Source organism: Macaca nemestrina, chromosome 19, assembly GCF_043159975.1.
Source record: "Macaca nemestrina isolate mMacNem1 chromosome 19, mMacNem.hap1, whole genome shotgun sequence".
Classification (NCBI taxonomy): Eukaryota; Metazoa; Chordata; class Mammalia; order Primates; family Cercopithecidae; genus Macaca; species Macaca nemestrina.
The window spans coordinates 55819212-55846068 of record NC_092143.1 but is presented as its reverse complement, the minus strand read 5'-3'; the positions used below and the strand labels follow the sequence as shown (position 1 = coordinate 55846068).

Sequence of the window (26857 nt, the reverse complement as noted above, 5' to 3'; positions counted from 1 at the left end):
CTTTAGGTGCAGAAGCTGGCCTCCTGGGACCTCAGCATGGACCAGCTCAGTTTGCTTGGAAGCCCCAAGGCCATCAGCTGGACCAGGTGAGAGGTGGCCATGGCAGCCTGTAGCACAGGGCCCAGGAGATCACTCCTCTTCCCAGGTCAGACATTCCTTGGTGGGGATAGAGGTTCTGCTTAAGGCAGGGTGACAGCAAGCAATCTGACTTCTGATAGTCTCTTTCTGGTAGGAGCGGCCCAGGGAATCCTGATGAAATGCACCTAAGGGTGCCAATTAGAGGCCAAGACTCCCAGTGTTTCTCATATCCTATTCCTCCCCTCTTCTTGACCGGCTCACTGCTATGGCCCACTTCAAAGGCTTCCTCCTTTGGGTTACCTTCCCTGGATATCTTGCTAGGAAGTAGCCACTTCCTCTCTTGGAAACCTGTACCTGCATCCTGAACCAGTGCTGCCTGGGCATTCAGCCCACATTGCCTTGTGGCTAGTGTAGGTTCATCTTCCTACTCAGCTGTAGGCACTATCTTCACATCCACCCTCCCAAGCACACAGTGCCCTGGATGGACATAGCCAACTGCTTTAAAGTATTTCTTGATTAACGGTAACTCAGTGATTTTTAATAACCTTCAGGAGTTCTACACTGACTTGGCTTCTTCCAGTCCATTACTGGGCAAGCTTGTCTGAAGCAGCACCCCCGTGGACCGGTGGTTGGTTAGTCGGCCGCAGAACTCCTTGAAGAGAGGTCCTCCTTGCATTCCCAGGGAAACGACCTAGGCCCCTCCTCCTCAGAGTGCCATTCATGAATGAGGCATCAGCATCACCCGGGCTACTTAGAAACACAGAACCTCAAACTTAGAGTCAGAACCTGCCTTTGAATAGGCTCTCTAGGGGATTCATGCAAATGAATGCCTGGAAACCCTGGCCTAGGGAAGACTCTCACTGGGAAGCAGGGCTTTAAAAGGAGGGGCGAGGAGTGACACACTGAACAGCTGCTGGGAGGATCAACCCCACCCCTCTCTCAACTTAGATGGGGAAACTGAGGCCCTGGAAACCACAGAGGCTCACACCAGAGAGTTAGCAAAACACACTTCCCTGCCTGGGCTCTGGAGGCTGACTTCCCAGCTGCTAGCTTATCTTCTAGCTGTGTGCCCTTATGCAAGTTATTCTGCCTCTCTCTGCCTCAACTTCCCCATCTGTAAGAGCAACCTCCTAGATCTGCATATTTGATTATTGAACGACCAGGACAGGTAAGAGTGTACACAGTGCAGTGCCTGGCACACAGTGAGGCCCTGTATGTAGCTCTTGTTATTAGCGCTGCCCAAAGCCACATTCGCAGAAGACAGTCCAGCATCTAAAGTGCTTGCTTGAAGCATGGCCAGAAGGCAAGCAGATGGTGGGGTAGGCAGTGATGTCAATGAGCAAAAGCCTGCATCCATCCATCAATACATTCACTCCTCCTCGAACAACTATGCGTGTTTGTCAAGTAAGGTCCTGACCGTTCAGCAGTGGGGGAGAGAGCTGGGGTGGTCAGTGGGCAGAGGCCGCTGAGGAATACGGGTACCTGGGCATGGACTCCAGCGCTGCAGTCCACAGACCCCGGGTCTCCGGCCAGGGGAAAATGAGCTCTTAGTGACGGGCCTTTCTCTGGCCTGGTATCAGGGGCCTGGGCCAGAGAGCCAGGGCTGTGTGCTGCCTTCCCATGGCTCTCATGCTGGGCACCAGTACGCATCATGCTTCAGCAAGGATCCTAGGGCATCTGCAGCCCATACCCTGGGTGACAGCTGGCCTGGATGCAGCACAGGTTGAGCTCTTGGGGCATACGCCTTCTTCCCACCTCGTCCCCACGCTGTATGCTTCCAGGGCCTGTGGCCGCCTGTACCTGATCGCCCGCCTTGGGTTCTCCACGGAGCCTGCCTCTGAGTTATTTCCCGTGAGCCCCCAGCACCTGCCTCCCATCTGCAGCGGGTTCCGCACTGTCCACCACCCATGACATTCGACTCCCCACGAGGCACTTCGCCTGGGCGTGCAGTACCTGTTTTGCTTCCACCCCATTCCCAGCAGCGGGTTCCGCACCTGGGATCACACGTGAGATTCCCCCCACCCCACAACCGCATGCCTGGGCTTTACGTCTGCAACTGCCGCCCCATCCCTGCATCCCGCTCCGCACTTCCCGTGCATAAGGTTTGGCCAGGCCCTCCCAGTTGAAGCACCTGTTTTCCAAGACAGAGCCGCTGTGTCTCCGGTGCTCTGGGTGCAGGCCCGAGTAGGGATGGGAGGAGGTGCTCTTATTCCACTCCCTGTCCGGGACAGGGGCGGCTTTTCCTAGGGCACTCTTGCCTCAGTAGAGAGGGCCCGGCTACACCCACGTGCGGGAAGTGCGGGGCGGGATGCAGGGGTGGGGAGGCAGGGAGGAGGGCCCAGTGCGCGGTTGGGAGGTTGGGAGGGAGGGGAAGCTCAGCTCACGTGGAGTTGCTGTGCCGGCTCCAGGGAAAGCCCCCGAGCCTCCCGGTTCCGACGGTGTGCAGCCACTGAGAATTCATTAGCTTCGTGGATCCCTGATCTTTTCCCTTTTCTAACCTTTGCTCAGCCGCATTCTCACAAACTGCAAGCACGCGCCCCGCTGGGTAGCAGCAACCCGAGAACGCCCCCTCCCCCCGCCCCCGCAAGACGCCGGTACCTGCTTGAGAGGGTGAGGGTCCCGGGACCCCTGCGAGGAGGGGGGTCGCTGGGTTCCAGGATGCCAACCAGGAAAGATCACCTCGTTGCTTCTTCCACCAGCCTCTCCGCGGAACATAGCTAAAGTTGAACTTAGCATTCCAAGGGTCTGGAAACATCTTCGTGGGACCCATCAAGAGGTTGCTTAAAGACTGGCACCCGCTCCCGTGGCCAGGTGGGAAAAGGGCGGGCCAGAAGTGAAAGTCCGGCCGGGGCGCCACACCTAGGCCGTGGATTCCAAGAGACTGCAGGCTGGCGGCCCGGGAGGCGCCGCAGGGGCGGAGTCGCCGGGGGCAGGCTTCGCGCACTTCCCGGGCCGGGTCAGCCTGGATGGACGAACCCGAGCCATGGCCGGCGCCGTGGCGGAGTCGGGGCGGGAGCTGCCGGCCTTCGCGGGGTCCCGGGACCCGAGCGCACCGCGGCTAGCCTACGGCTACGGCTACGGCTACGGCCCAGGCAGCCTGCGCGAGCTGCGGGCGCGCGAGTTCGGCCGCCTGGCAGGTGAGGCGGGAGCGGGGGCAGGCGTGGGGACACGAGGTTTCTGGAACCGACGTGGACGGCTCTTTTGCTGCTAGTGAGAGCGGCGCTACCTAATTTGTCAAGTAAGGTCCTGGCCATTCAGCAGTGAGGGAGGGAGCTGGGGTGGTCAGTGCGCAGAGGCCACTGGGGCATTTTGAATAAATTGGGGCGCATTTTGAATCAAAACTCCAGGAGCGACGTGTCCACGCGTCCGCTTCGTAGACATGGCTCCCTGAGGTCCCACCTGCAGCCCCAAGGCTTCTTGCTACTCTTACTCTTCAGACTTTCCAGTGGGCAGGACTGACCCAGCCCTCTTCCCCTTTTCCCGCCCTCCGCGAGAGGGCTTAGGATGGTCCTTGCCCTCTCTTGTGGGAGACCCCTCACTCTAAAGGGCCTGCTGGGGCCGGGGTTGCAAAAGACAGCATGTCCAGCGGCCGTGACCCTTCGGATGTCCGCCCGGGGTAGGAGCGGTGCGTGGGCCGCCAGCGCCCGGGCTGGGACAGCACCTCTGCCGGCGCGCCAGGTTGGCACCCAGAGGCCAAGGCCTTCTGGTAGGGGCCTCCCAAGGCTGCACTCTGCAGACTCCTCTGGGTTAGCCCGTATTCAGCTTTCATTTTCGAAACCTCATTTTCCTCACTCTTGCAGCGTCAGAACAATCCCTCTGAGCTCCAGTTGGCTGGAGGACTAGAAGAATTAGCAAACAGTGCGATTTCACCTTTAAGAACAGGGAGCGCCTGTGAATTAGATAAGAAGACCAAGATCACATCGTGCCTTTCCTCAGAGCGGAACAGGCTGATGAAATTGCAAATCAAGCTCCATCTGGCCTTGGCCCACCCGGCCCTCTGCTGCCCGGGCCCAAGTTAGTGACTCATCCCTGTGACAGGGACTTTGGGTGCAGGGCTTCATCAAGCCCCAGAGCCGCCTACTGGACGGTCAGGGAGGGTCTGCAGGTGAAGTGGGCACCTCGTGGCACAGGGCACCGGGGTTTGAGTGCATCTGCTCTGTCGCAATGAACAACTGGTAACTACTCCCCTTTTCCGGGCAGAACAGCAACCATGACTTAGGTTTCACTACTTGGGTAGCTGATTTCAGCGCTCCGGGTCACTTCCTAGTGCTGTGGAGGGTAACTGTGTTTTCCCTTTGGGGACTGTGAGAACTGTGGCCTCCTCCTGTGTGTCTCCTCTGGCTTCCTAAGTAGGGAGAGTCAGGAGGGAGACAGGGGTGCCTTCTGCCAGCCTCTGTCTATTCACTCCTCATCCTTCCCTGTCCCAGGGTCACCTGCTGGAGACAGCTCCTCACCCTTCTTTTGTATTCTGTCTCTCTCATCTGTTAATTATGGAAATTTCCTACCACTCAGAAATAGACAGAGACTATGAATGCCCACAGGTGCTGGGGAGGGAGGCTCTCCATTCTTTGAAGCAGCTCTTAAAGGCTACCTGAGTAATTATGTCAGCACCACACCTCCTTAATCCCCTAAATCTCCTCCAGCTGTGATCTCTCACGCCTACTATTGGCCAACCTCTCCCCTCAATGCTACCCTGGGAAAGTAGAGCTATATTCTTGTCCCCTCCTGGTTTCACTCCTGTTCCTCAAAGAACAGTACATTCCCCCTCAAATGCAAAATTGGGATGTGTCAGCCAGACTGGCCCTCAGAACTCCTTTACCGCTTACTGTATTTCTGGTAGTGTTGTGGGCATCTTTTATTTAATGCAAGTTCCCCGTATTTCCTCTACATTATGGTTAAAGTGGACATTTGTGCACTAACCTGATGCCCCTCCCACTGCTGGGAGTCTTGGAACATGTCCACTTGTTTTTCTCCTAGAAACAAGCCAGAGAGAGGGCAGGAAAAACCAACCAAAATAATATAATCTCTTCCTCGCTCCTCCTCTCCCCTCATGAAGTTTTTCTGCCAGTTTGAGAATTCTCTGGTTAAGTAGTAGCTCAGAATAATTAAATGCTTAAGCTTTAAGGGCTGAAATGTGTTACCTAGCGATTTGGATGGGAACTTCCTTGCCTTTGTGAAGGGAGCATATTGAATACACAGATGTGTGTCAAGGGTCTCTGGAAGCCTTCGTGCTGAATGATGACTACTCATCATGCTGGAATGAGAACTGGACAAGGATGACCTAGAGCTGACTCTGGAATTCTCTTTCCTGAAGAAGATCTGATGCCATTTAACTTTGGTGTCATTCACCTGTTTCTAATAGCAGCTACACCTGTGTCCTGAGCATTGGACTAGGTGCTGCCATATACCAGCTCATTTAACCTTTGTCCCATCTGCAGATGAAGGAACAGGGGCCCAGAGTGGCTAGTGGTGGAGCCAGGATTCAAGTCTGGGTTGATTGACTTGGATTCTGTACCATTAATCCCTATGCTGCCTGACTTTCTCCTAACATCACATGTATGACTGATCTAACACAACTTTCGCACCCTTTTGTTTTTCCTGCAAAATTAACCGTTGGACCAAAAGCCAAAGCAGCTTTTTCTCCAATAGCTACTTGGGCCTGCAGAAGACTGTGGCACAGTGTGAGACGCTCCCCAGCAGCTTCCAGGTCTCACCTGTGGCCTTGATGCCTAGGTGAACAAAAGCCTTTCTTCTGGTTTGGTAGCTTTGTATTTCTGAATCTTTAGTAAAAGATTCAGAACATTGTTTTAAAAGTATCTTTTTGGACTAGGTCATACATTTGATATGGTTTCACTCTGTGTCCCCACCTAAATCTCATGTCTAATTGTAGTTCCCAGTGTTGGGCAAGGGACCTGGTAGGAGGTGATTGGATCAAGGGGGTGGATTTCCCCCTTGCAGTTCTCATGAGAGTGAATTCTTACAAGATCAGGTTGTTTAAAGTGTGTAGCACAAACTGGGTATGGTGGCTCAAGCCTGTAATCCTAGCACTTGGGAGGCTGAGGTGGGCTGATCACTTGAGCCCAGGAGTTCAAGAACAGCCTGGGCAACATGGTGAAACCCCGTCTCTACAAAACATACAAAAATTAGGCAGGCTCATGCCTACAGTCCCAGCTACTGAGGAGGCTGAGGTGGAAGAATTGCTTGAACCTGGGAAGTCAAAGCTGCAGTGAGCTGAGATTGCGCCAGCGCCACTGCACTTCAGCCTGGGCAACACAGTAAAATACTGTCTCAAAACAAACAAACAAACAAACAAACAAACTTTCTTTAGCCAGGTGCAGTGGCTCATAACTGTAATCCCAGCACTTTGGGAGGCCAGCCTGGCCAACATGGCAAAACCCCATCTCTACTAAAAGTATAAAAAATTAGCCCAGTATGGTGGCACATGCCTGTAATCCCAGCTATTTGGGAGGCTGAACCCAGGAGGTGGAGGTTTCAGTGAGCCGAGATTGAGCCCCTGCACTCTAGCCTGGGTGACAGAGCAAGACCCTCTCTCTCTCAAAAAAAAAAAAAAAGAAAAAGAAAAAGAAAAAAAGTGTGTAGCACCTCCCCCTTCACAAGTGCTTTCTCTCCCCCACCCTTTCTCTCCCCCACCCTTTCTCTCTCTCTCTCTCTCTCTCTCTCTCTCCCCCTCCCTCTCCCCCTCCCTCCCTCCCTCCCGTCACCATATTAAGATGTGCTTGCTTTGCCTTCCATCAAGATTGTAAAGTTTCCTGAGACCTCCCTAGCCATGCCTCCTATATAGCCTGTGCAACTGTGAGTCAATTAAACCTCTTTTCTTTATAAACTACCCAGTCTCAGGTAGTTCTTTATAGCAATGTGAGAATGGACTGATACAACATTTAATGGTATCAGATTCAAAAGTTGCCAAAGGAAGGTGAAGAATCACCAGGGAGCCTCCCTCTCACTCCAGCTGCAGCCACTGTGGCCACCTCAGAGTCAACTGCTGTCACTCATGTCTTGTGTATCTTTCCAGTGGTTGTCTATATTTATGTGTGCATGTGCGCACTTTTTGAGACAGGGACTTGCTCTGTCACCCAGGCTGGAATGCAGTGGCATGATTATAGCTCACTGCCACCTTGACCTCTTGGTCTTAAGCTATCCTCTTGCCTCAGCCTCCCAAGTAGCTGGGACTACAGGTGTGCACCACCATGCCTGGATATATATTTCTATAGAGAAGAGGTCTCACTATGTTGCTTATTCTGGTCTCAAATTCCTGGCCTCGAGCAATCCTCCTACCTCGGCCTCCCAAAATCCTGGGATTATAGATGTGAGTCACTGTATCCAGCCCTTATACTTTTTTTTTTTTTAAAAACCAAAAGTGAGCTGTATGTCTCAACACCTGACATAGTTTGTGTTTAAGGTCTTCCTCTGCCATTATCATACTAGCTTCTATTTTGTTCATTGCTATGTCCCCAGCACTTAGAACAATGCCTGGCACGTAGTAGGTGCTCAATAAATATTTATTGAGTGCAAACACAATAAACTAGGAATGAAAGGAAAATTAACCAACTGATAAAGGTCATCTTCAAAACCCCCACAGCTAACATCATACTTTGTGGTGAAAGACTGAAAACTTCCATCCTGAGTTTGAAACAAGACAAAGGTGCCTGTTCTCACCACTTCCATTCAGCATTGTACTGGAGGCTCTAGCCAGGGCAATTAGGCAAGAAAACAAAATAGAAGGGTTCCGCATTGGAAAGAAGTAAAACTATCTCTACTTGCCAATAATGTAATTTTGTATATAAAAAATTTCAAGGAATCCACACACAAAACTATTGGAATTTAAAAACAAATTTAGCCAAGTGGTAGGATATAAGATCAATATGCAAGCATCAGTTCAATTTCTATACATTGGCAATAAATACTATGAAAATGAAATTAGAAAAATAGTTCCTAAGGCATCAAAAATGATAAAATACACAAAAAATTTATCAAAAGAAGTATGACATACACTGAAAATTGTAAAACATCATTGAAAGAAATTAAAGAAGACCTAAATAAATGGGAAGATATCCTGTATTGATGGGTTGGAAGACTTAATATTGTTAACATGGCAATAATCCCCAAATTGATATATAGATTCAATGAAATTCCTATCAAAATCCCAGCTGCCTTTTTGCAGAAGTTGACAAGCTGATTTTAAAATTTATATAGAAATGCAAGTGACTCAGAATAGCCAAAACAATCATTTTATTTTATTTTATTTTTTGAGTCAGGGTCTCTGTCATAAAGACTGGAGTGCAGTGGTGCAATCTCAGCTCATTGCAATCTCCGCCTCCCAGGCTCAAGTGATTCTCCTGCCTCAGCCTCCCAAGTAGCTGGGATTACAGGCGCACATCGTTACTGCCTGGCTAATTTTTGTATTTGTAGTAGAGATGGGGTTTCACCCTGTTGGCCAGGCTGGTCTTGAACTCCTGACCTCAAATGATCCACTCGGCTTCCCAAAGTGCTGGGATTACAGGTGTGTGCCACCGCACCTGACCTCAAAGCAATCTTGAAGATCAAAGTTGGAGGAATCACACTTTCCAGTTTCAAAACTTACTGCAAAGTTACAGAATAAAGACAGTGTAATATTGGCATAAGTATACACATATAGACCAATGAAATAGAATTTTAATTCAATAAACCCATATGTCTATGGCCAATTGATTTTCAACAGATTCCAAGACTATTCAATGAGGCAAATAATAACTTCTTCAATGAGTGATATTGGGACAACTGGATATTGACATGCAAAAGAATGAACTTGGACCCCTACCTCATACTGCATTCAAAAATTAACTCAGTGGATCAAAGACCTAAATATGAAACAGCTGAAAGTATAATATTCTTAGAGTAATACATAAGCATAAATCACTAGGACCTTGTTGGATTAGACAATAATTTATGACACCAAAAATGCAACAACAAAAATAGACAAATTGTATTTTATCAAAGTTAAAAAGAACTTGTATGTTTTAATGAACACCATCAAGAAAGTGAAAGGACAACCCACCAAATGAGAGAAAATACATCCACATAAAAACTTGTACACCAATATTCATAGCAGCAATCATTTATAATACACAAAACTGGAAACCCAAATATTCCTCAGTAAATGAATGGATACATAAAATGTGCTATATTCATACAATGGAAAACTATTCTGCCATTAAAGGAAGTTCTGATACATGCTGCAATGTGGATGTACCTTGAAAACATTATGCTAAGTGAAAGAAGTCAGACACTAAAGGCCATGTATTGTATGGTTCCTTTTACATGAAATGTTCAGAATAGGCAAATCTAGAGAAGCAGAAAGTAGATTAGTGGTTATCGAGGGCTGGGGTTGGAGGCATTGGGGAGTGATTGGTAATTATATGGGATTTCTTTTGGGGATGAATGAAAATATTCTAAAATTAATGGTATTTATGTAATTTTATGAATATGTTAAAATCACTGAATTGTATACTTTAAGAGGGTGAATTTTATGTTACGTCTCAGTTAAGCTTTGATAAAACAACCCATTCTATACAAAACATTTGATAAGTGAATGAATGAATCTCTTATTATAGGTACTTAAAAGTGTATCTCAGAGTTTGTTTCATGTCAGTACTTATTAGATAGTGTACAATGTTTATTTTAAAAGCGCATCGATGGACATTTAAGTTGTTTCCAATCTTTTGCTATTGCAGGCAATAGTTCGTCGAATATCCTGATATTCAGGTCATTCCACAAAAGTGTGGGTATTTGTAAGATGAATTCCTGCAAGAGGAATCGCTAGGTCAAAGGGTGTGTACATTTTAAAGCGTGAACTGATGTTGCCAAATTGCTGAGCATAAAGAAGGTGCTCAGCTTCAGGATCTTGGCTCAGAAAGATGAGCCAAGCTCCATTCACCGCAGCTCCATTCACACAGTGAGGGATCCAACCACTGATCTCTGCCAATCTGATCAGTAAACCACAGTATCTCGTTTTCATCTAAATTTGCATTTCTCTGTGAGAGAGGCTGGAAGGATCATTTGCATTCCTTGTATTCTTAGAAGCTCTCACAGCTGCATTAGGGTTGAGGGGTGCAGAGCAGTGTGGGAAAGTAGGATCAGGGCTCTCCCCTCAGGAATCCTCCCAGAACCTCCAGAACAGGTTGTGAGTCACAATGTGAAACAGCTTTGCCGTCATTCATCACCAATGTCTGCTGGGCACCTTCTTTGTGAGGGATGCTGTTCCAGGTTCACAAAAGAGTGAAGAGAGCTGATTAATCAGGAGGGCTCTCTCACGGCTTGAAAGGTCCTTCAGCATTAGAAGCGCAGTCCTTCCACTGCTCATGCCTACACTTGGATTAAGAGGCACATATCAAGAGGCACCGGGGTCAAGTCAGTGGCCTGGTGTTACGTCGACACGCATTAGATGGCATCGGTTGGGCTTATACAAACCAGATTCAGGCAAAAGGACTGAAATACCCATGAAAAACAACCTGCAGGTTTATTTTTTCTTTCAGGAACTGTCTACCTTGACCATGCAGGTGCCACCTTGTTCTCCCAGAGCCAGCTCGAAAGCTTCACTAATGATCTCATGGAAAACACTTACGGTAATGAAAAATGCCTGAAACGGGTTTTAGTCAACTACATGCAGCTGATATACCTATGCATATTAAATGTTGGATTAATAGACCGGGACTGTTCTGACCACAAAAAGCTGAATAAGCCCCATGTAAGATAGGGGCCAGGCAAGCACCCTGGGGCATTCTGTACTGTAAACGTGTGGCCGGGATGGAGGGAGCTGGCTCAGGGACAGACACACAGGTTACTACCAGAAGAAGGGGCCAGTGTTAGGAAGGGCACAGAGATTCAAAGGTGCTGTGTTTGATGGTGGTGAGTGACCCTGTACAGTGCAGAGAGTAGGGCAGCAGGAGGGATGTTAATTCAGTCATTCACTCTATAAATGCTCATCGAGCCACTCTGATGTGTGCGGCACAGTGCTATAATGGGAACAAAATAAACAAATCCCTTTCTTCTTGGACACTGTGATCTAGTCCTGGAAGACAAGACCTTAAGTGTACTCCAAATAAATGTGATTACCAACTGTGTGAAGGACTATGGACAACAGGTGCCTAGTTCCAGGCCAGCCTGTATCTGTAGTGACAGTGGGGTTGGCTTGTGTATGTCAGGGAAAGTTTCCTTTAGAGTGGAGTGGATGAGGAGGATGAGCCAGAATTCACTCAGACAAGATGGGGAGAAGTGCGAGCAGGCAGGGTAACAGCCTGAGCCAAGATCCTGTAGTGGTTTCAGGAACCAGTCCAGGAACATGGAGGGAGGAGAGTGGGAGAGGTCCGAATGGGGAGGGAGGGAGAAGAAGCCAGTGCAGGGCATTGTAGATGCTTGATCTTTGTTCTAGGAGCAATGGTATTGTCGTCAGTGGCATTTATTAGCAGCACAACATGATCCTCACATGCTTTGGAAAGGGAATTTGAAATCATAGTGGCAGTAACAATTGTAATATTTGTGATGAGAATAGCGATAAATAACATGTATCAGGTACTCGCTATGAGCTTTCTCTTTTCAGCCTCACAAGAACCCAAGAAGCATAGGTTCTGGTATCACTCCTGTTTTATAGGTGAAGAAATGGGGCCCCAGAGAGGGCAAGTAACTAGTCTGAGGCTTCACAGGAAGGACTGGAGCTTGGGGGAGCTAGAAGCTGGGTTTCCAGGTAGTTTAGCTCCAGAGCCCAAGCCGTTAGCCTCCACCAGAGTGCCTTGATTCAGGATACTTCTGTTATGCCACATTAAGGGGTTTGTATCTTGGCTCTATGCAGCCAGCAGATATTTAAATCTGGGGAACAGTCTTCTGGGAAGGTGCCAAGGAGGGATTTATCTTGATTTGAATCTACAATTTGCAAAGGGACTTGTAATTCTCCTTCTTTGACCTTTGCAAGAGCCATAACCATGGGAAAGCCTGAGAGATGGCAGAGATGAGATTGCAGGTGGTCCTAATGATGCAGAGCTAAAGCCAAGCAGAGGAAAGATAATTAGGATAATTACCAGGTCCCACAGGTTACTAGCAATGTGGAAACGGAACATGTGGTAGCTGCAGTGGCCACAAATCCAGTGCAATCTTTCGGTGTCTTTTGAAGGAAAAAAATAAATCTAAAACAAAAGGGCAAAGTCTGTGTTAATGAGCACATGTAGCTCCTGAGAAATGCTGGTGCCTGGCCTGATAGGTCAGGCCCTACCAAGGCCTGTCTGGGGGCTGAGTTTGAGGGAGGTCATGATACTCTAGGACACACTTGGTGAGGACACCGGGAAGGCAGCAAAACTAGAAGTTAAAAGGAAGATTGAAATTGGGAGGAGGGCCTTCGTCCTTGAGAGTGGGTGGCTAAGGGCAGCACAGTGGCCCCCTTCACATATTTGGAGGCTGGGATCAATTATTTCTGCAGGAATGATATCAGTAGTGGTGGTGGGATCTGCAGGGCAATAGGTGGGGACTTAGATTAAGTGGTGTTCATGGCTCTGCTTCATGCTTGGAGAAAAGAGCTGCCTCCTGAGGCTGTATACTATGTTCTCTGGAGTTAAAACAGAGCCACTGCCACCTGTCCGGAACATGTAGAAGAGCCTCTTACACTGGCCTGCTTCTGAGCGGACTTCCAGCTCTAAAATACTCTTCCCGATCACATTTGGTTTTACTAGTGAGGAGAGATTTTTTTTTTTTTTAACCGTATCATAAAATTTACCAGCTGGGTACAGTGTCTCAGGCCTATAATCCCAGTGCTTTGGGAGGCCAACGTAGGAGGATTGCTTGAGCCCAAGAGTTCAAGACAAGCCTGGGCAACATAGCAAGAGCCTATCTTTACAAAAAACCAAAATTTACAATATCAGCCAGGTGTGGTGGCACATGCCTGTGGTGCTAGCTATTCAGGAGGCTGAGGCAGGAGGAGCCCTTGAGCCCAGGAATTCAAGGTTATAGTGAGCTATGATCATGCCACTGTACTCCAGCCTGAGTGTTAGAGTAAGATTCTGTCTCTAAAAAAAGCAAGCAAACAAACAAACAAAAAATCTATTTCAGGTGTCCAATAATGATTTTTTTAGTAATTGACCTAGTGATGCAATCATCACTATAAATCAGTTAAATGTTTTCCTTCCCCCAAAAAGATCCTTCATGCCCATTACAGCTAATCCTTGTTGCTGCCCTCAGCCCCAGGCAATTGCTAATCAACTTTGTGTATCTCTTTACAATTCTTTTGCTGGACATTTAATGTAAGTTGATTCATGCATTTTGTATATTCTTGTGTCTGGAGTATTTCATTCACCATGCTTTTGAAGTTCTTTCATGACATAGCCAGTAGTTTGTTCCTTTTTATTGGCAAATAACTTCCCTGGCTGGGTGCAGTGGCTCATGCCTATAATCCTAGCACTTGGGGAGGCTGAGGCAGGAAGATTGCTTGAACCCAAGAGTTCAAGACCAGCCTGGGCAACATAGTGAGACCTCATCTCTACAAAAAGTAATTTTAAAAAGTTAGCCGAGTGTAGTGGTGCACACCTGTAGTCACAGTTACTCAGGAGGCTGAGATGGGAGGATCGCTTGAGCCCGGGAGTTTGAGGCTGCAGTGACCTATCATCATGCCACTGCACTCCATCCTGGGTGACAGAGCAAGACAGCAAAAAACCAAATCACTTTTATTTTATGGATGTAGCATATTTTGTTTATCTGTTCGCCCGTTGATGGACATTTATATTGTTTCCAGAATTTGGCTTTCTGAATAAAGCTATGAACATTCACGTGCAAGTCTGTATGGACATAAGTTTTCATTTTTGAGGGGTAGAAATCTAGAAGTGGAATTGTGAGGTGATATGGCAGTTTTATGTTGAGCTTTTTGAGAAACTGAGGGAGTGGGTTTGGAAGGAACACAAAAGAAGAGACCCTAAGTAGTGACTCGGTGGCCTTGTCTTTGTAACCTGCCAGGTAATCCTCACAGCCAGAACATCAGCAGCAAGCTCACTTATGACACTGTGGAGCAGGTGCGCTACAGGTAAGCATCAGGGACACCTGCCGAACTGGGCATACCTAGGCAGACAGACTTCCTTCCTAAGACTTGCCTGCATCCCACAAAGGTTCTGAGTTGGTTTCAGGAGGATCACAGTTGGCTAAAAGGCAATGCATGCATGTTGAGAAACATCAGAGTCAGAGCTCAGAAAGGCAGGGGTGAGTAGATGCAATGTAGGGCAGGTGAGAGGCACAGGTAGATGCACACAGCTGTTCTGTGTGGCTCCAGAGACTCTGTAGTGCCAGAGTGACAGGGAGTGACCCAGGATCCCAGGTCTTGTTTTCGGAAAGAAGAAAAGTACTAATTCTCTGGTTTTCCTTTTCATAAGAAGTTTTATTAGGCACCTTGTTTTCTTCCTGTCTTTTTTCCCTTTTTTCCCCCTTTTCTTACTAGTATTTGTATGTTAAACAGCTCTCTATACTTTCTACATGTAATAGTATCTGGCAAATAATTTCCAGGTGGTACTTAAAATTATTAACACAATTTCGAGTTATTTCAAATTTGAAAGTGGTACTGTTTTGGTATTAGGGTTGCCAAAATTAAAAGCAATGTAAACAGGTTGATTACTACTTAAACCTTGTTATGTTAGAGCTGCATAGAAAGCACCAAGGAGAGAGGGTAGTATCAACTCTGATTAAGTTTATCGTGGATTTTCGTCATACCAAATTGGAGATATCCAGTGATATTTGGGAGGTAAGAGGATTTCGCCAACTGGAACTCGTTCCCACGGCTTCCATTGCCCCTGCTCTAATTTCACAGCTGTGGCAAAGCCTATCTATCCATTCAGGTAGAGATGTCATAGTTAATAGAAACAAAACAGCCTGCAAACATTCAGCGCTGGGGCTGAGATCCGGGGGTTGCGGGGATGTTGTGCTTCTTCCAGAATCCTGGCGCACTTCCACACCACCGCGGAGGACTACACTGTGATCTTCACTTCTGGGAGCACGGCTGCTCTCAAACTGGTGGCAGAGGCCTTTCCATGGGTGTCCCAGGGCCCAGAGAGCAGTGGGAGTCAGTTCTGTTACCTCACCGACAGCCACACCTCTGTAGTGGGCATGAGGAATGTGACTATGGCCATAAATGTCACGTCCACCCCGGTCAGGCCAGAGGACCTGTGGTCTGCAGAGGAACGTGGTGCTTCGGTCAGCGACCCAGACTGCCAACTGCCGCATCTCTTCTGCTACCCAGCTCAGAGTAACTTTTCTGGAGTCAGATACCCCCTGTCCTGGATAGAAGAGGTCAAGTCTGGGCGGTTGCACCCTGTGAGCACGCCTGGGAAGTGGTTTGTGCTGCTCGACGCAGCCTCCTATGTGAGCACCTCGCCTTTGGACCTGTCAGCTCACCAGGCCGACTTTGTCCCCATCTCCTTCTATAAGATCTTCGGGTTCCCTACGGGCCTGGGTGCTCTGCTGGTCCATAATCGTGCGGCTCCTCTACTGAGGAAGACCTACTTTGGAGGAGGCACAGCCTCTGCCTACCTAGCAGGAGAGGACTTCTACATCCCGAGGCCATCAGTGGCTCAAAGGTAACCTTGCCACAGGGGAGGGGCCAGAGGAGTTCAGCAAGGTGGGGGCTGGTCTGTTTCTCCTGGAGGATTATGCAAGAGGTGGGTCTGGCTTTGGGGGTCAGCAGAATTCAGGTTGCTGGCAGGGACAGGCTGATGGCAGGGCTCAGATCTGGGAGGCAGAGGTTGACTGGAGGTGACACAGGTGGTTCAGTGAATTCTGCCCCCATTTGAGAGACTTCTCCAGAGCTGTGAGAGGACCGGGGCCTGCAGATAAGAACTGCACACAGGAGAGGTGAAAGGCCCCCATGGTGTAAGGAGGGCGAGCTTCCAGGCCTTTGCCCTCAGCAGATAAGAACTACACACAGGAGAGGTGAAAGGCCCCCACGGTGTAAGGAGGGTGAGCTTCCAGGCCTTTGCCCTCAGCAGATAAGAACTACACACAGGAGAGGTGAAAGGCCCCCACGGTGTAAGGAGGGTGAGCTTCCAGGCCTTTGCCCTCAGCACTGACAAGAGATTGCAGCAGTTGAAACAGTGGCTTTAAAAGGTGAACCCAGTGGTTTTAAAAGGTGGCACCGTTTGGAATAAGTCTACCCACACATTGACAGCATAGCTGGTTCTCCAGCACCTAGGATCAGCTCAGCCTGGCACCTAGTTAGCTGGAAGAATCAGTTAAAGCAGAGACCCCCAGACTTGTGAGGCAGTGTTAGCAGCAACCTCAGTGAGCCCCACTATGAGTGTTACAGAGGGAGTCTGGGTACAGGCTGTCACTTGCCCTCAAATGCCAGAGGCCTCTGCCTGGGTTGTTGGCATATGCCTCATCCCCAGGCTGCAAGGGCAGGTGGTGTGAGTTATGCTCAGGAATCTTTCAGATGGTGACAGCTGGGACCTGTAAGGTCGAATGTGTCAAGGCTGAAAATGGTGGCTGACCCAGGGTTCTGCTGGATCAACAGTGGTGACACAGGGTTGGGTAGGCAACTAATCACCTACAGGATTCCGGAGAAGGCCTTGGACATAGATGGGAAGGGCTTTAGATCCCCATGGACCCCACACAGACTCAAGGGTCCTGCATGTAGGGCCATGGCCTTGACAATGGAGTCAGCATTAGCTGTGTATGCCTGAGGCTGGACCACTGGGGAACGAGTCCCTGCTCCACTGCACACCAGCCAGGGGACGTATGACTTGTTCTCTGCACCTCATGTTTTTTCTCTAAAGTAGAAATGATAATATTGGGCCAGATGTGGTGGCTCACGCCTGTAATCCGAGCACTTCGGGAGGCCAAGGTGGGTGGATCACGAGGTCAGGAGTTCAAGACCAGCCTGCCCAACATGGTGAAACCCTGTCTCTACTAAAAACACAAAAATTAGCTGGGTGTGGTGATGGGTGCCTGTAATCCCAGCTACTCAGGAGGTTGAGGCAGGAGAATCGCTTGAGCCCAGGAGGCGGAGGTTGCAGTGAGCCAAGATCACACCCACTGCACTCTAGCCTGGGTGACAGAGCAAGACTCCACCTCAAAAAAAAAAAAAAAAGAGAGAAATGGTAATACTGTTGTTTTAGAGCTAACATAGGTGAAGTATCAGAATGGTAGGGATCAATGTTAGGAGGCTATTTGATGTCTCTTTTATTTAGGACTTGTCCATAGTTGGGGGGCTTCTAAAACAGGAACACTCATGTAAAACCTTTTGACTCCAAGTGCGATAATTTACCATGTAACAGAACCAAATGAGAAAAAAATGACAGGCATAATATAATGTAACTTACAGGCAGAACAAAGCGACACCTCAAATTTAATTTGGCCAATAAGGGCACCTGAAGGCCAAGAGAAGTGGGGCAGCTCACTGGGGGCCAGGGCATGGGTGGGCTGGGGGGGATCAGACCTCTTTCCTTTGATTCAGGTAGAGGACTTTACAACAGATGACATGCCAACATTCCCAGAAAGCTGAATATATTTATTTACCATTATAAGCCAATTTTTTTTCTTGTGAACTTAGGACTAGAACTCAAGAGATTTAATACTCAACCTAAAGGTTTATTGAACGGGTACCTTGACTATGTTCTTAACTTTATGTATTTTATAACTCAGTGAAGTACATCCCTTGACAGAAACAAAAAACTCCTCTTTTAAGAAAGAATCTATTAAGTATTTGATCAATAAATAATTATCAATCGATTAATAACTGGCTAGTTTTAACAAAATTTTTTGTAGAGATGGGGTCTTGCTGTGTTGCATGGCAGGTGGTTTCAAACTCTTGGCCTCAAGTGATCCTCCCACCCAGGCCTCCCAAAGTGTTGAGATAACAGGCATGAGCCACTGCACCTGGCCACCCTACGAAATTTAGAGCAGCCCAAGAAAACTGCAGAGCGGGTCAGGGCCAGAGGCAGCCGGACAGGTCTTGGTGTACAAAGTCCCCCTATCCTGAAGGGCAGAGCAATGTTTTATAAGACAGCAGAGGGAAGGTATTAATAGATTACAGCTCTATTAGTCCAATTTCACACTGCTATAAAGATACTACCCAAGACTGGGTAATTTATAAACAATGGAGGTTTAGTTGGCTCACAGTTCTGCATGGCTGGAGGGGCCTCAGGAAACTTACAATCATGGTGGAAGGGGAAGCGGGCACTTTCTTCACAAGGCAGCAGGAGAGACAGAGAAGAGCCCAGGGGAACTGCCATTTATAAAACCATCAGATCTCGTGAGAACTCCCTCACTATCACAAAATGAGAACAGCAAGGGGGAAACCACCCCCATGATCCAGTCACCTCCTACCATGTCCATCTGTCAACACCTGGGGATTACAATTAGAGACGAGATGTGGGTGGAGACATAAAGCCAAATCATATCAACAGCTAAGCCTAAAATCTAAAGCTCATTATATACCACAAAATACACATGGATTGTTTTGGCCACAGCTTGACCTATTCTCCTCACCCTGTGGTTATAGGTTTGAAGATGGCACCATCTCATTCCTTGAAGTGATCGCGCTAAAACATGGATTTGACACCCTAGAACGCCTCACAGGTCAGTGGACGTTTCTATCCCTGTGGAATTTGCTCCTGTTGTTTTGTCCTTGAGGGAGCTCTGGCACAGGTGTGATTCAGGTGAAGGAGACAGAGTCTGTGGAAGTGACTGGCACTCTATGCAGTTAAATTTGATTCCTAGTAACTTCAAAACCACTTCAGAGAGCAAGAGAATGAGGTGGGGTTTTTGGATTGCTTTCTGTTTTTTCAGCTGAAATAACATTTTAACAGGTAGAAGACATTCCAAATCAGGAGACTGATAGCTTCACAGAATGGGAGGAGCCTCCCTGGGTCCTGGGAATGGTTACAGAGCCTGAGGCCTTTACCCGCTCTTGCCTTTCTGAGTCCTCCCCACTGCCCCACGGGGTAGCTCTGCCCATGAATAAGCTGATGCTCCAAGAGGTTAAACACATTCCAGGCCAGGGAGCTGGAAACCAGGAGGGCCAGGATTTAACCCAGGTCATACTGATGCCTAACCATGGGCACCCAACCACCGTATCTGCCGATGGTCTTCGCATGACGCCTGCTTTCTTTCCTGGCCATTGCTCTTTTGTCACAGTAATGGGACCCTTCAGTGCCTTAACCTTAGTCTTAGCCCAACACTAGGGGCAGACAGGATTCACGGGAAGAGAGGGTTGCCCTGATGGCAATGCAGGGAGGTGAGTGGGCATGATCTGGGACAATGGGAGGAGTCAATGAAGACAGGCACTAAGTAGTGAGTACTTTCCAAGGAAAGATATTAACAGGGCCCCCAAACTGCAGTTGACAGGGTCTATCAGGACCAGGCACCTTGGAATGCAAAGGTTGACTGTACCAGTCCACAATATGGCAAACCCTGATTTTTTTTTCTATGTAATTTTTCCTTTTTTAAAAAATAAAAATTGTGGTAAAAAATACATAATATAAAATTTACCATTTTAACTATTTTTAAGTGTACAACTCAGTCATAGTAAGTACATTCACAATGTCGTGCCACCATCACCACTATCTATTTCCAGAACTCTGTCATTCCAAACAGAAACTCTGTACCCATTAAAAAATAACTCCCTATTTCCTCCTCCCCCTCCAACCCTTGGAACTACTTTTTTTCTCTGTGGATTTGCCTATTCTTGGTAACTCCTCTAAGTAGAACCATACAACATTTGTCCTTTTGTGTCTAGCTTCACTTAGCACATTTCCAAGGTTCATTCATGTGGAAGCATGTATTCTTCATTGCTTTGTGTAGTTTTAAAATGATTTAAACATTAATAAAAACAAACAGCAAAAACATGTTTAGAGGAAAAAGCATACATTTTGTGATCTGTTACCAAAGGGTCTAAATATCTAAATGTTTAAGTAACATTATATATAAAAAAGAGGATGACAGGAATGCCTATGGAAAAATTCTGTTGTTCAGTACTGAACACCTAAACATTTGTCATAAGGGCAGTACCATCCACTATTTACACGCATTTAAAATTATTAATGTGAGGTCAGAGTTTGCCAGTTATAACAAACTTGTTTTCTTAAAAGTGAGTTAGTGGTGCCAGGCGTGGTGGCTCATGTCTGTAATCCCAGCATTTTGGGAGGCTGACGCAGGTGGATCCCTTGAGCCCAGGAGCTGGAGACCAGCCTGGGCAACATGGTGAAACTCCATCTCTCCAAAAAATACAAAAATTAGTCAGGCATGGTGGTGAATGCTTGTAGTCCCAGCTACTTGGGAGGCTGAGGTGAGAGGATCACCTGAGCCCAGAAGGTTGAGGCTGCAGTGAGCCGTGATCTTACCACTGTACTCCAGCCTGGATGACAGAGTGAGACCCTGTCTCAAAAAAAAAAAAAAAAAAAAAAAAAGAATGAGTGAATTTACGTAAAGGTCATGATTCTCTTGTGTTTCATGATTGATTTGAGGTGGAATGGAGAATATAAAGCAGCACACCTTCACCTTGGCTCAGTATACCTACGTGGCCCTGTCCTCTCTCCGGTACCCCAACGGAGCCGCTGTGGTGAGGATTTACAGCGATTCTGAGTTCAGCAGCCCCGAGGTTCAGGGTCCGATCATCAATTTTAATGTGCTGGATGACAAAGGGAACATCATTGGTTACTCCCAGGTGGGTTTTCTTTCCATCCTGCTGACCTTATTACAACTCGTCTGAGTTCCAGACGAGAGCAATGCAGTGTGACAAAGTCCATGCACTGTTGAAGAGGCCACCTGGTCCTCAACCACATGCCTTTTCACCCTCATTCACCCTCGTTTTTCAGCCCTCTTTACTCAGCCAAAAGTGGTAACTTTCAAATGGGAAGAAAGAGGCCAGTTCTTCTGATGGCAGGTGGGGAATCGCTGGGTCTCTGCTATAGTTGAATAAGCTGCTCACTTCACTTCCTGGTCCACTAAAATGTCCAGAGTTGCACTGAGCACTCAGGCATGGTGGTAGGCGGTTATCAGACGGGATGTCACAGATGGACAACAGGAACCAGAGGTCATTCCCAGAGCAGCTCTGTGGGGAATGGATTCAATTGTTGGGTGTTTGGAAGATGGTGCTGGTTTTTCCTTGAAAGCACATCCGCATCCACATTTTTATTTATTTTTTTGAGATGGGGTCTCGCTCTTTCACCCAGGCTGGAGTGCAATGGCACGATCTTGGCTTACTGCAACCTCCACCTCTGGGGTTCAAGCGATTCTCATGCCTCAGCCTCCCAAGTAGCTGGGATTACAGGCACGCACCACCACACCTGGCTAACTTTTGTATTTTTAGTAGAGATGGGGTTTCGCCATTTTGGCCAGGCTGGTCTTGAACTCCTGACCTCAAGTGATCCACCTGTGTTGGCATCCCAAAGTGCTGGGATTATAGGTGTGAGCCACTGTGCTCGGCCCACATTTTGTTTTTAACAAAGAAAAAAAGGTTTATTTGGCTCATGGTTCTGTTGACGGAAGACTGGGCATTGGTGAACACCTTAGTTTGCTTCTACTCATGGAGGAAGGCAAATGTGAACTGGTATGTGCCGCCAGAGAGGAAGCAAGAGAGAGGGCGAGGGAGATACCTGGCTCTTTATTTTTATTTTATTTTTTCTTCCAACTTTTTTTTTTTTTTTGAGATGGGGTCTTGCTCTTGCACCGTTACCCAGACTGGAGTGCAGTGGCGTGATCTCGGCTCACTGCAACCTCCACCTCTTGGGTTCAAGTGATTCTCCCACCTCAGCCTTCCGAATAGCTGGGACTACAGGTGTGCGCCACCATGCCTGGCTAATTTTTGTATTTTAGTAGAGATGGGGTTTCACCATGTTGGTCAGGCTGGTCTTGAACTCCTGACCACAGGTGGTCTGCCCGTCTCAGCCTCCCAAAGTGCTGGGATTAGACGTGAGCCACTGTGCCCGGTGTTCTTCCAGCTTTTATTTTCGGTTCAGGGGATACATGTGCAGGCCTGTTACATGGGTACCTGATAGGTAGTTTCTCAATTTTCCCCTCCTCCCACCTTCTACCCTTAAGTAGGCCCCGGTGGCTGTGGTTTTCTTCTTTGTGTCCATGTGTACTCAATGTTTAGCTCCCACTTATAAGTGGGAACATGCAGTATTTAGTTTTCTGTTTCTATGTTAATTCACTTAAGATAATGGCCTCCAGCTGCACCATGTTGCTACAAAGGACTGGTTTCATTTTTTTTTCTGTGGCTGTGTAGTGTCCCAGGGTGTATATGTACCACATTTTCTTTAACCAGTCTACCACTGATGTGCATATAGGTTGATTCCATGTCCTTGCTGTTGAGAAATTGCTTCAATGAAGATATGTGTGCATTTGCCTTTATGGTAGGATGACTTATATTCCTTTAGGTATACCCCAGTAATTTAATTAAGGAATTGGGATGGCTGGATTCAGTGGTAGTTCTGTTTGTTTGTTTGAGACAATCTCGCTTTGTCGCCCAAGCTGGAGTACAGTGGTGCAATCTCAGCTCATTGCAACCTCCACCTCCTGGGTTCAAGTGATTCTCCTGCCTCAGCCTCCCAAGTAGCTGGGATTACAGATGTGCACCACCACACATGGTTAATTTTTGTATTTTTAGTAGAGACAGGGTTTCACCATGTTGACCAGGCTGGTCTCAAACTCTTGGCCTCATGTGATCCACCCGCCTTAGCCTCCCAAAGTGCTGGGATTACAGGCATGAACCACCATGCCGGGCCAATAGTGGTTTGGTTTTAAATTGTTTTAGAAATCTCCAAACTGCTTTCCACAGTGGCTGAGCTAATTTACATTCCCACTAGCAGTGTATAAGTGTTTCTTTTAATCCACAACCTCACCAGCATATGTTAATTTTTGACTTTTTAATAATAGCTATTCCAACTGGTATGAGATGGTATCTCATTGTGGTTTTAATTTGCATTTCTCTCATGATTAATGATGTCAAACATTTTTTCATATGCTATTGGCTGCATATATGTCATCTTTTGATAAGGGTCTGTTCATGTTCTTTGCCCATTTTTAATGGAGTTGTTTGTTTTTTGCTTGTTGATTTAAGTTCCTTATAGCTTCCAGATATTAGACCTTTATTAGATGCATAATTTGCAAATATTTTCTCTCATTCTGTAGGTTATCTGTTTACTCTGTTGATAGCTTCTTTTGCTATGCAGATGTTCATTAGTTTAGTTAGGCCTCATTTGTCAATTTTTGCTTTTGTTGCAATTGCTTTTGGAGTCTTCATCATGAAGTCTTTTTCAAGGCCTATGTCCAGAATGGTATTTCCTAGGTTTTCTTCTAGGATTTTTATACTTTTAGGGTTTACACGTAAGTCCTTAATCTATCTTGAGTTTATTTTTGTATGTGGTGATAGGAAAGGGTCCAGTTTCAATCTTCTGCATATCTGTAGCCAGTTATCCCAGCACCATTTATTGAATAGGGATTCTTTTCCTCATTGCTTGTTATTGTCTACTTTGTCAAAGATCTGATGGTTGTAGATGTGTGGCTTTATTTCTGGGCTCTCTAACCTTTTTCATTGATTTATGTGTCTGTTTTTGTACTAGAACCATGCTGTTTTGATTACGATAGCCTTGTAGTATAATTTGATGTCATGTAGTATGATGCCTTCAGCTTTATTCTTTTTGCTTAGGATTGCTTTGGCTATTTGGGCTCTTTTTTGGTTCCATATGATTTTAGAGTAGTTTTTTTTCTAATTCCATGAAAAATGACATTGGTAGTTTGATAGGAATACCATTGACTCTGTAAATTGCTTTGGGCAGTATGGCCATCTTAACAATACTGATTCTTCCTATCCATGAGTATGGAATGTTTTTCTGTTTGTTTGCATGGTGTCTGATTTCTTTTAGCAGTATTCTGTAATTCTTATTGTAGATATCCCCCCTGGTAAGGTGGATTCCTAGGTATTTTATTATTTTTGTGGCTATTATAAATGGGATTGCATTCTTGAATTGGCTTTCAACTTGGCCATTATTTGTGTATAAAAGTGCTACTGATTTTCATGCATTGATTTTGTATCCTGAAACTTAAGTTATTTATTAGTTGTAGGAGCCTCTGGGCAGAGATTATGGGATTTTCCAGGTATGGAATCATGTTATCAGTGAAGAGAGATAGCTTGACTTCTTCTCTTCGTATTTGGATGTCTTTTATTTGTTTCTCTGGCCTAATTGCTCTGGCTAGGACTTCCAGTATTATGTTGAAAAGGAGTGGTGAGAGAGGTCATTCTTATCTTGTGCCAGTTTTCAAGGGAAGTGCTTTCAGCTTTTGCCATTCAGTATAATGTTGGGTGTGGTTTTGTCATAGATGGGTCTTGTTATTTTGATGTATGTTCCTTGGATTCTTAGTTTGTTGAGTTTTTAACAGAAGGGATGCTGAATTTTGTTATAAACCTTTTCTGTGTCTATTGAGATGATTCTGTGGTTTTTGTTTTTGGTTCTGTTTATGTGATAAATCACACATATTGATTTGTGTACGTTGAACCAGCTTTGCATCCCAGGAATAAAGCCTACTTGATTATGGTGGATTAGCTTTTTCTTCTTCTTCTTTCTTCTTCTTTCTTCTCCTTTCTTCTCCTTTCTTCTCCTTTCTTCTCCTTTCTTCTCCTTTCTTCTCCTTTCTTCTCCTTTCTTCTCCTTTCTTCTTCTTCTTCTTCTTCTTCTTCTTCTTCTTCTTCTTCTTCTTCTTCTTCTTCTTCTTCTGCTTCTCCTTCTCCTTCTCCTTCTCCTTCTCCTTCTCCTTCTCCTTCTCCTTCTCCTTCTCCTTCTCCTTCTTCTCCTTCTTCTTCTTCTTCTTTTTTTTTTTTTTTTTGGAGATAAGGTTTCACTCTGTCACCCAGACTGGAGTTCAGTGGCACGATCTTGGTTCACTGCAGCCTTGACCTTCCTGGCTTAAGTGATCCTCCCACCTGAGCTTCCTGAGTAGCTGGGACTACAGGAACATGCCACCATGCCCAGCTAATTTATTTTAATAGTTTTTTGTGGTACAGGTGGTTTTTGGTTACATAGATAAGTTCTTTGCTGGTGTTTTCTGAGATTTTGGTGCACCCATCACCCAAGCAGTGTACACATAGTACCCAATATGTAGTCTTTTATCCCTCCCTCATCCCATCCTTCCCCACTGAGTCCCCAAAGTCCATTATATCATTCTTATGCCTTTGAATCCTCTTACCTTAGCTCCCACTTATAAGTGAGAACATATGATATTTGGTTTTCCATTCCTGAGTTATGTCACTTAGAATAATGGCCTCCAGCTCCACTCAAGTCGCTGCAAAGCCCATTGTTTTGTTTTGTTTTATGGCTGAGTAGTATTCCATGGTGTATATACACCACATTTTCTTTATCCACTCATTGGTTGATAGGCATTGAGGTTGGTTCCATATTTTTGCAATTGTGAATTGTGCTGCTATAAATGTGTATGTGTGTGTCTTTTCCACATAATGACGTTTTCTTTGGGTAGATTCCCAGTAGTGACACCTGGCTAATTTTTTGGTATTTTTTGTAGAAACAGGGTTTTGTCGTGTTGCCCAGGCTGGTCTTGAACACCTGAGCTCAATCAATCTTCCCACCTTGGCCTCCCAAGGTGCTGCAATTACAGGTGTGCACCACTGTACCTGGCTGGATTAGCTCTTTAATGTGCTGCTGGATTTGATTTGTTAGTATTTTGTTGAGGATTTTTGTGTCTATGTTCGTCATGGGTATTGGCCTGAAGTTTTCTTTCTTCATTGTATCTCTGCCATGTTTTGGTATTAAAATGATGCTGTCCTTATAGAATGAGTTAGGGAGTCAACCCACATTTGCTAAACCCTAGATTTCCCAAACAAAATTCATCTCCCAAGGAATCTTTTCCCCCACTTTTCTGAATAGCCATACACTTTCTAAAGAATACACTTGGGGAATGTTCTCCTGGGGAAGATGTTGGTCCTCACTGGTGTTCAGGGGCAGACACTGTACAGCCACAGGTGGTCTTTCGGGTATGGCAGCTGTGCAGACCCCTCGCCCCCATGCCCTCAGCTGTCACTACTGGCAGAACCAGCCCTGACATTACTAAGAAGCACAATATTTTAAATGCTTTTGGAGGGGTGAAGGTGGAAAATGCATCAGAGGCAAAAGGTTTGCCTTCTTAAATATGTTATTCTAGGTCATTGATAACATAAGTTTTATTCTTGAATCAAAAGTAAATGTGCCTGGGCATGGTGGCTCACACCTATAATCCCAGCACTTTGGGAGGCCGAGGTGGGTAGATTACCTGAGGTCAGGAGTTGGAGACTAGCCTGGCCAACATGGCAAAACGCTGTCTTTACTAAAAATATAAAAATTAGCTGGGCGTTGTGGCACACACCTGTAACCCCAGTTACTTAGGAGGCTGAGGCAGGAGAATCACTTGAACCCGAGAGGTGGAGGTTGCCATGAGCTGAGATTGCACCACTGCACTCCAGTCTGGGTGACAGAGCAAGACTCTGTCTAAAAAAAAAAAAAAAAAAAAGTAATTGTGTGTGCTGTGGCAGGGGCATGGGATTGGTGGTGAAGAAGCCTCCAATAAGAGGAATCACCAGGATGTGAGGCTGCGTGTCTAGGTGTCTGGGGAGTCTTATTCCCCAGGGCTAGACACAGGACGAGTTTCTCCCTCCGTGCATTGGTAGAGGAAGCTCACCATGTGAATGGATTCAGTGGCTAAGGCATGACTAACTGTGCCAGTTCAAGCAAGTGCAGTTACGATTTTTTCCTGGTTCAGGGAACTTCACGATGTG

At 46.5% G+C, this 26857-nt stretch overlaps 1 protein-coding gene across 2 annotated transcripts in view; it reads left to right on the top strand.

The window, feature by feature from the left end:
* Positions 1-3017: 3017 nt before the first annotated feature.
* LOC105498941 (molybdenum cofactor sulfurase) overlaps positions 3018-26857 on the top strand; it is a 58214-nt gene continuing 34374 nt past the window's right edge. The window contains exons 1-6 of one of the 2 annotated variants that reach the window (XM_011771320.3): positions 3018-3215; positions 10611-10700; positions 14068-14134; positions 15033-15674; positions 18596-18672; positions 20559-20758. In XM_011771320.3, coding sequence (XP_011769622.2) covers positions 3062-3215; positions 10611-10700; positions 14068-14134; positions 15033-15674; positions 18596-18672; positions 20559-20758 — 1230 coding nt within the window. In that variant the 5' untranslated portion in view covers positions 3018-3061. The remainder of the gene's footprint in view (positions 3216-10610; positions 10701-14067; positions 14135-15032; positions 15675-18595; positions 18673-20558; positions 20759-26857) is intronic. The other variant, XM_011771329.3, reaches the window with a different exon arrangement.